Here is a 9,547-nt window from a genome sequence, read left to right on the forward strand (position 1 = left end):
CATGTGCTTGGCTTCAGTTTCTTTTGATATATTTGAATGCTTCTAAAGTTTAGAAGCATTCAAAGACCCTTTAGAATATAAAGGGTCTCAAATGCTATAATTATAGACAATGTATTAGTAAATTAATTAACTACATTAGGAAAACAATTATAGTAGTCTTCAGCATTTATAAGATGTTTTGTGAATTGCATTAACCAAATTGGATCAGATTTAAAGCTTTTATGTTATGCCTTAAGATTAATGTGTTGACTATTTGGACAACTAAAGCCACAGTAAACTATAAAATTAATTTAGCTTCTACATCATGTATGAAGGGATTGTAAATTAAAAACTTGATCGGGCTTATGGTTGAACTCTGGGGTACACCTTAAAAAGTTTATTACTACAAAAAAATACAAATACAAAAATAATCCAATTAAAAATTTTATGATGCACCTTTTTGGATAAAATAAATTCTACTATGAAATTTACTTCAAAAGCCTGCGATTTCCCCCCGTTTTCTCTTTCAGTTTGACGATGGCCTTTGTCTCTCGTCTTCTTTACCGCCGTCTCGCTGCTGGCTGCCGATCGCTTGGCGCTTGAACGTTTCACAAAGATCACTTGTGTGGGACAGGAGTGAGAGAACCACCTGGTGTTAGGGGCCTGGCTCTCCCATGGCCCCCAGGAGCGGCGCTGGGCACTCTCTGAACTCCTCCGCGGCTCTTTTCTCTGGGGCTTTTGGCTGGCGCTGGGCCTGGGGACACGCATGGAGACAGGGCCTGAATGTGGTAGTGGGAGCAGAGGCAGGAATGTGTCCCCTGTATTTGTGTCCATTTGTGGGGCATGATGGATGAGGTTTGGAGATGTGATGACCTGGCTCATCGCTCAAACGCTCAATAAGACTTCTGCGGAGATCCCCCCCCCCTTTTCCATCCGGACCCCAAACCCTTCCACGGTTGCCAGCTTGTGTGAAAGTGCAGCCATGGTGATCCTCTCAACCAACGATTCAAATTCTGGAACTGATTTAACATCTCCAAAATGTTACGTGTATTATTTATTTCCGTTTTTTCTTGCATTTGTTCAATTTATTGCGCCAAAATGTCTTAAAAAACATGCATTATCACTGTGAGCAGCGCCGCCTCGCCAAAGATCTGACCTGTAACTTCGCCTGGTGGCATCACCTTCTCGTCTCCATGGAGATAGATACGTTTATATGATTTACTGTGTTTCATTTAAGGCAAAGCAATAACAGATTCAAGAATAAGCGCAGGTGGTGCATCCTCCACCTGACATAGTTCACATTTAAAGGCACAGTATGTAACTTTGTGAAGATGGAAAGTCACCTCCAGAAGTTCTCATATTATGGCACAGGTGGATTACATGGTTGTCAAGGCCTTCTGCCATTTTAATTAGTACTTCTTGTTTCAGCACAGTGTAGTTGTCCTGGTTAGAAGTATTTTGGTTCAAGTTAAGTGATTGTATCGACCTCCAAAGGCAGTGAATATTCAATTGGCGTCTTTGTTTTGTAATAACTAGCTTATTCTAAAACCTTATATGTAATAGTAATCCGCTATGATGAGTTTGAATCAAAAAAACAAAGGCACTTGAATCCTGGAACAGAAAAGTGAGCTTGGTTTGTTTCAGGAGCACAATCGCTTTCATCATGCCTTTCAATTCAGTGCAAAAAAAACATGAGACAAATAAATAATAATTATGCGTGTTCACGATTGCATCAGTGACTCTGGCCTTGAAAATGGATGGAACGCCTTGTAAAAACAGGCCAAACGACATTAAAGCTACCTCTAAATCAGAGCCAGTGTGTGGGTAGATGTGATGACCTGGCTCATCGCTCAAACTCTCAATAACAGTCCCATCATGCACCAGACCCCCTCACCTCGCCTCGCTGCCAGCCGACGTGGGCGGACATTGTGGCTGTCCCATTGTCCGGTGGGCGGCTCTAAGGGGGCTGCTGGATCGGGCATGACAGTAAAGATGGCTGACACTCAGCGTTTACAGTGGTCTTGGCACCCTAATGGATGGGCTGTTTTCTTAGGGCCTGTTGTCAGCCCTGGGCGCTCGGCGGGGCGTCCTGCTTTGATGAGGTCGCGGGGGGTCAGGCGGTGTTGATGAGGTCAGGAGGGTCGTCCAGCTTTGATGAGGTCAGCGGAGCCAGTGCTGGTGCAGGCTTGGACATATAATGGAGTGGTACTGGTGCTGTTCATGAGTTTAGCCACCTGTTTTATTGCACACTCATTCAAGCCTACGCAGGAGCTTTTGGGGTTTGTCAGAGACAGAGTGGACATGGGCAGAAGCAATTTTTGACCATTCATACTTGTCGTTACTCACACATACAGCCTAACAGCGTAGTGTTAAGACAGGAGCGTGTTAACCAATCATAACACTACTCAAAATGCTCCATATAGGATTTTTTTTAGCTCATAATGCAGTAGATATTAATCATAGTTTTACATATGTCATAAGTGGCAGTTTTTGAAGAAAAATGTAAAAATAAAAGTTTTAAATGAGAGGAAGTGGAGCTGAATTTTGAAACAGAATTCCTTTGTCTATGTCATCAATAAGTAACATTCCATACAAAATCCAGGGACAATTTGCACACAACATATTTTCCGATCATATAAAACGTATAAAATGATCATATAAAAAAACAAAAACTATTTAATCATGATGTTCTTGATACATTTTTTGTGAAATGTGCAGTCTAACCTGTCATATGCACTTCAAGCGGCCTTATATATGACAGCAATTATTATTAGCAATTATTATAATATTATGATCATAATCACACATTTTCTCCTTCAGCCTGTTGGATGACAGCATTTAGATATGGATTATAATATCTTCTTTAATTGGGTAATTCAATAATTTGCCATATCTCAAACATACTATACTATTTAAAAGTGATGTTGTAGAATGAAATAATACATAGATATAATTGAAAAAACACACGCAGTATCTAAAATGTACGAAGAACTCCCATGTGACTTGACGTCCCTCTCTAAAGTATTGCATGGGGACTACTGTATGTCCAATCCCCAAGTGGCCATGTCTGTCCTGTTGCTCATTGCACTAATGGTGTGTCTGGCACTGGTTTGATCCAACCGGCCCCATTACAAGTGTTCTTCCTCCTCTCCTCATCTCAGACCGGCCCTTCCTTTGTGCCACCTTTACACCCATGCACCCATCCATCCCGTGTGCCATGCCCCCGTGCCATGCCCCCATACAGCGTCACGCCCCTCCCATCTGATGGGGAGAGGGTGGCACTAAAGGTGGCACCTCTCTGTGATTGCCTTGGCAGAGCTGCTGACTCCAGGCGTCGGGGGAGACATTTTGGGTCATGAGGGGAAGAGGGAGTGTGAGCGGTACAGTTGGCACCAGAGAGAAGTGTGTGTTAGGTAATGACGTCCACATCAGTCACTGTGTCAAGATTGTTCTGCTTCAGCAATGTGCAGACTGAGATGGCCTCGGACAAAAAATACGGTATTCATCACCTCTTATGGAAGATATATAGATTTTTTTTGGTTTTCATTTTTTTTTAATCATTTTAAACTCATAGGCCATAAACTGCAGGTCTAGCTTGTGCTTGTGTTTAAGCCCTTTTTTCACTATAATTAATGCTAATTCTTGCTAATTTCACATTTTGTACTTCTTTTTTTGGTATGATTTTGCACCCACCCACACTCTGTAGCTAAGATTTAAGTGTGCAGTTTGTGTGGGATTTGGTCCAGGCTGTATAGTAGTAGTAGAACAGTTTAAATCTCTGTATTTGAGGATAGCACATACTATAGTAAGAGGGTCTCTCTCTCTGATGTGCTCTTCCTGTATATTTTAAGTTGTTGCAATTGTGTGGTTTCAATACACTTAGTTTTTCATCAGGAGGTCATGGGTCATTAGTGTTATGGATGGACCCTCAGCAGGTCTTACAGAGCAGAAGACACACACTCACACGCTCCACTCTGCTCTGACAGCTCTGCACACTGTTTACAAGCACATCTGATCACTGTCTGATAGCTTGAGTTGTCCAATTATGGAAATGTCATATAAATGGATAATGGATCTTATGTTAGTGATCTAATTTTAAGCCCTATTATCCAAAATCAAAATAAGAGCTTTTAACAATATCATTATTTCCCCTTCTCATTAATAAACAAGCGGATTTAAATCCAACCAGGACAATTTGCTGCAAGTTCCTTCCCCAGTCTACGTGGTAATAGAAAAACAATGGGTTAGTTTTTTTTCTTTACAAACACAACTAGTCACATTGTTATAAAAAAGTAACTGTTTATTTACTTTGAATAAATAAAGGTGACATGATTTCTAAATATAAATACAAGATTATTTTACATGATGAAAATTGTAATATATAGTGATTGAAGGAAAACAAACATTTAGAAATGACATAAAGTTTAAATAATATTACTGTAGGTTAATGCAGTTTGCCATGCATTACTTTTGCTGTTCCTACATTATTATTTTTTATTGATCATTTGTGTATTCACTGTATAGTCAATTGTGATTTGGCTGCTGGTACATAAGGGGTGGGTGCACATGACCTTGTGCAGAGAGACGTGCGAAAAAATTCTAAAAAACGCTTTTTTCGCTGGACTGTCTGGAACGCGGCAAGCATTTTTCTCCAAGCAAACAATATAAAAAGCCACAAACTTGATTAAACTGAGCGGGAGGCTCAGAGAAGAGGACCGAGGACTCTAGGGTTTGTCAACAGAGACCCGTCTGTCGGGACGAAGGAGCGGAAGCCATGATCGGATGGGCATATGCTGGGCAGAGCTGCACTGTATCTAAATTGCCAGCACCTTGAATTTCAACCTTGGATCTATTAAAATATCTGGATAGGGTACAGCTAGCTTAAACATGTCGCTAGCAGCCCCTGTGGCTAGTCCATTGGTCTGCAACAAAAAATCCAAAGTAGTGCTTGGCTGACAGTTGGCTAACAGGCCACCTACAACTTTCAGAAACACAGCGGAAATGTTTTACCTAATCTCAGGTCATTCACTTTTTCTCAGTTTAAAGTTGTCTTTAAAATGCATTTTAAGCTGTTAGCTTCACCTACGCTCTAGCGCGTGGCTCCATGTTCTTCTCTCTCAGGTAGAGTAGTAGTAGGTAGTAGTAGAGTAGTAGTTGGGGAAAGAGACTGGGGCTTGGTTGATCTGGGTTGGCCTTTGGCAAGACATCTATTATACTGAAGTTGTGGCACTTCAATATACTAGGTCTTGGACGCTGGTTCGGAGCCGGTTTGGGGACCAGGGAGCGATGTGCACGGTCAGTCTTCATTTTCCCAGCTTTAGTTGGAAGTTTGAGATCCAGGGATCCAGTTCTCCAAATACTTGACCACATCTTTACCCTCAAGTTCCCCCCAAAAGCAGACAATTGAGAACGCATATTACATCTTCGCTCTCGGTTCTCCAGATCGTCCAGTTTGTCTGTCAAAACACCCACCTGGTTTGTCAATTCTGCCACTTTGGATAGTAAAGTAGAGACGAAGTCCCTCAGGTCAGAGACCTCCTCTTCGGCCGCTGTGGCTCGGGTGTCCAGATTGACCTTCTTGGATTGCAAATCACGCATTTGTCCACTTTCTTGTCTACCTCGTTCCGGGTCTCCTTCACAGATGAATCTGATCTGGAGCTGGAGTGAACGTGTGATGAGGCAGAGCTTGACCCGGAGCCTAAGCGCGCAGTGACAGGCGCAGATTCGACTCATGAGGCGGAGCCTGCACGTGGACCTGGTGCCAGTGCGGAGCTAGCTAGTTTCCGAATAGCAATGCTAGCCCAGTTCGCTGTTGCATTTTCTTGTTTTTCTTAGACATGTTCCCCAAATAAATAAGTGTCCAGGCTCATTATGTCTGCTCCATCTTAGAAATATCAGTTCTCCCAAGGTAAACTCGTAATAAAGAGGGATCATTCCTACAGATATGAGCGTAGCCAGACAGATGTCCTAACTAAGCAGCCTCATCCCCGAAGACTATTATTGATTTCTATTGAATTGCCAAAGACAAAATGCAACAGTCCAGTGAATTCTATATTATATTTGTGTGTATCAGATCCATGTTTTCATATCAAACACCCGTTGATGTGCGTTTTATCATAAAATGAGCAGGAAATCAGAATAAAATATGAATCTACAGTAAGGTTTTCTCAGTTTTGGGTTTTGTTTGGTATTTCTAACTGTAATATTTAGTTTTTTGTGGAGGTTGATTGAAGTCGAGTATTTATTGTGTTGGATTTCATATAGTTAAATGAATTGTTCACTGTCTAACTTTATATAGTTTATTGGTTCAGGAACAAAGTATAAAACTCTATCTGCACATCCTTGGGTGTGGCTAAGTGCTGGTTATTGCAAACATATGAGTCAAGACAAGGCTAAACTTAATTAATATCAAACTGAGACTTTTACGAAAAACTTTCCAATATAAAAAATGGAAAGAAGCTCAAGCAAAATAACACAAGGGCTGCAGTTCAGCTCCATCACCAGCAGGTTCTCCTCTGGGTTTGGAGGCTGAACTGCAGCCCTCCTGTTATTTAGCTTGAACTACTTTTTGTTCTTCATATTGGAAATGTTATCATTGAGTCTCAGTTTGATTAAATTAAGAGTAGCCTTGTCTTAACTCGGTCCTAGTTATCAGAGATGTAGATTATTTTAAACCTCTCAAACGTCTCAATGTCCTTCTCCAGCTTTTTCAACTGGGTCTCCAGGCGCTCCTTGTAGGCCAGCTTGGACCTGGTGTCGATGAACATCGGCAGGTTCTGGTACTCATGATTAGCCAGATCCCAGTTCTTCTTCAGACCCTTCAAGATGTCCACCCTCTCCTCTTCAGGCAGCTGCTTCATGGCTTGCTTCTTTCTCTGCTCTTTCACATAATTGTCATACATCTCTTGCTCTTTCAGCTTTTCTGCATTATGCCGTTTTAGATAAAGTGGAACGTCACCAAAGTCCTTCTTTTGGATGTACTTTGGGATCTGTCCAGCATTTTCCAGTGCCTCCCTGATGCCCTTGTTGTTGTCTACACTGATGGGTTTTGGTTTAGATACAAATGAGCAAGTCTTTGTGAACTGTTCTTTGGCCAGGAGGTCCATCTGAGCTATTTCTGTCCTGGTAGGAACGGGTGGTTTTGTCAGAGGTCTGATACGGCCTTTTGTACTCTGAGACTTGTCTGATGGTTTAGGCTCTTTTGAATGTTTCTTGAGGAACTTCTCTGGAGAGGGCACCTCCACTTGGGCCGGGCCCATTGTCCTCATCGGCCGCTTGAGAAGTTTCACCTCTTTGACAACTGTGGGCCTGTACTTGGACACATATTGTGGAGGTCTCAGAAATATTGCTTGTTTCTTGGGTAAAAGGTCGTAGATGCTTTCTTGAGGAGGGTAAACCTGCGTGGGCATGTTGGATCCAGAGGAAAATGCACTTTTATTATAAATTTGTATTTAACCGCTCGGATGAAATGCTCTTGGGACTTTTTTGATCTTCTTGTCTTCTGGTGTTTAAATTTAGGCTAAATAATGTTTTGTTATGAGACACTTTGATCTGGTTTATACTATTGTGTTGTTGCTCTTGTAGTGGTGTTACTTTTAATGGCGGTTGGCAGCCAACTGAAAAGGTGCATTTACTGCCACCTACTGTAGTTGTACGTCTTCAAAGTATGTGTTTTACACTATACCATGATGTTTTCTTCTTCTTTAGTGTTTTATGGTGGTTGGTATCAAAGTGTTACATTACCGCCACCTACTGTAGTTGTACATCTTAGTATTTATTCTTTAGACTTTATTCTTCCCACTTCATTCTTTAGACTTCACTCTTTAGACTCGTTGTTTTATGGCGGTTGGTATCCGAGTGTTACTTTACCGCCAGACTTCGATGCCCGACGATGGTGGGTTTAGGAGGTTGTTCTTGTTGCGATTTGTTTCCAAACAAAGGCTTGATTACATCACATGTTCTGATGATGTCACAATGACTAACAGTCGGTAACTATGGCGAAAGAATATTCATCAGAATTGTTTTAACATATAAACTAGTGGCACACCGCGGCCGCCGTGGAGCGCTGGGAAGGAGGAAGAGGGTTGAGAGGATGTGGAGAAGACTAAACACCAAAGAAGAAGAGGAAGAAGATGGGGAGGAGGAAGAAGAAGAGGGTCTCATGTGCTTGGAATTATTGTTGTTGTTGTTGTTGTTGTTGTTGTTTTATGGCGGTTGGCATCCAAGTGTTGCATTACCGCCAGACTTTATTCCTCAGACTTTGTCGTAGTCCTCAGACTCTGTCGTAGTCCGTAAAAGTACTCCTTCCATTGCTTTGGTGTTACAAAGCCCATGAGGTCATGATATGTCTTTGTGACTAGAATAGTTGTTGTTGTTTCAGAGACCGACCGGCTTTATTCCAGGGAGACTCTTCTTCATCTTCCTCTCCTTCTTTGACGTTCGGTGCTTCCACCGTACAGCTTTATTCTTCAGGCTTCATTCTATAGGCTTTAATATATCCACTGATGTCGCTGCTTGGTAGCCGTGCGTCTACGAGACTGGACGAGGACAGGAGACCACCCCCACCCCCATCTCGTCACTCTGATCACTCTGACTCCCCAAAAGCAGACCCCCATCACTCCGACTCCCATTTAGCGCCTTTAGCCTGTTTTCTATATCTGCCCAATCAAGCTCCTTTGTTCCAAGGAATCTCCCTGCAGCTTTAGCAATGATCCTGATCCTTTCAGTTCTGCTTTGAGTCTGAGCAGCACAGTTTACAACATCCACCATAAAGAGTACAAAATCCTCTCTATCCACAACCAGGGTATTCTCATTAATTCTGGAACCTGCACACTTGGGACCTCCACTCTTGAAACCTTCACACTTCTTGGGAGCCATGCTGGCCTTTCTCATTTCGCCCTGGCTGGGAGCAGCGCTGGCTCCTCTCTCTGTATTTACTCTAAACTCGTTACTTGAAACTTTCTTGACTGCATCTGCATAGGATATATCTTGAGAGACCTTTATTTTCTGCACCTCAGCAGCTCTTTTGCTAAACCTGCATCCCCCGTAGGCAGAGCTATGTTCTTCCCCAGTTTTGCACCCACGTCACACTTCCCATACTCATGATCTCCTGCACATTTACCACATCTTTGCTTCCCTCTACAGACCGCTGCAATATGCCCAAAGCGCTGGCACTTAAAGCAACGCAGGGGCGGCGGAACATATGGCCTGACGCTATAGCACATGTACCCAATGAACACCTTACTAGGTAGGCACCTCCCTTCAAGTGTTACCATTACCGACAAGCTGTCACATCTTACCCCAAACCGGGTCACCTTCAAACGCCTAGCGTCCACCACCGTAACTCCAGTCAAATTCTCCTTAACTTCATCCACAGACGTCGCCGTAGGGACACCTACGATAACTCCTCTGACCGTGTTTCTTTCAGCATCAGACACAAGAATGTCCTTTCCACCCAGACGTTTAGTTCCAATCGCCTTCCGTTGCTGAGCCGCGTCCTTGCACACGACCAGCAGCGAGCCATCTCTAAGGACACTCGCACTCTTGATCACTCCCACAGCTACAGTTA

General features: G+C 42.8%; 1 protein-coding gene across 1 annotated transcript; it reads right to left on the reverse strand.

The window, feature by feature from the left end:
• Positions 1–6,599: 6,599 nt before the first annotated feature.
• Positions 6,600–7,497, reverse strand: LOC140370599 (enkurin-like). Its single transcript, XM_072457788.1, has one exon. It carries the CDS (start codon positions 7,386–7,388, stop codon positions 6,624–6,626), a length of 765 nt encoding a protein of 254 aa, XP_072313889.1. The 5' UTR covers positions 7,389–7,497; the 3' UTR covers positions 6,600–6,623.
• Between the last annotated feature and the right edge of the window lie 2,050 nt (positions 7,498–9,547).

The sequence above is a fragment of the Eucyclogobius newberryi genome, unplaced genomic scaffold (genome assembly GCF_026437365.1).
Source record: "Eucyclogobius newberryi isolate DKJ021-1_F unplaced genomic scaffold, fEucNew1.0.hap1 SCAF_10, whole genome shotgun sequence".
Classification (NCBI taxonomy): Eukaryota; Metazoa; Chordata; class Actinopteri; order Gobiiformes; family Gobiidae; genus Eucyclogobius; species Eucyclogobius newberryi.

Coding starts and splice junctions, on each gene's coding strand:
- LOC140370599 (XM_072457788.1), bottom strand. CDS start 7,388: ATGCCCACGCAGGTTTACCCTCCTCAAGAAAGCATCTACGACCTTTTA.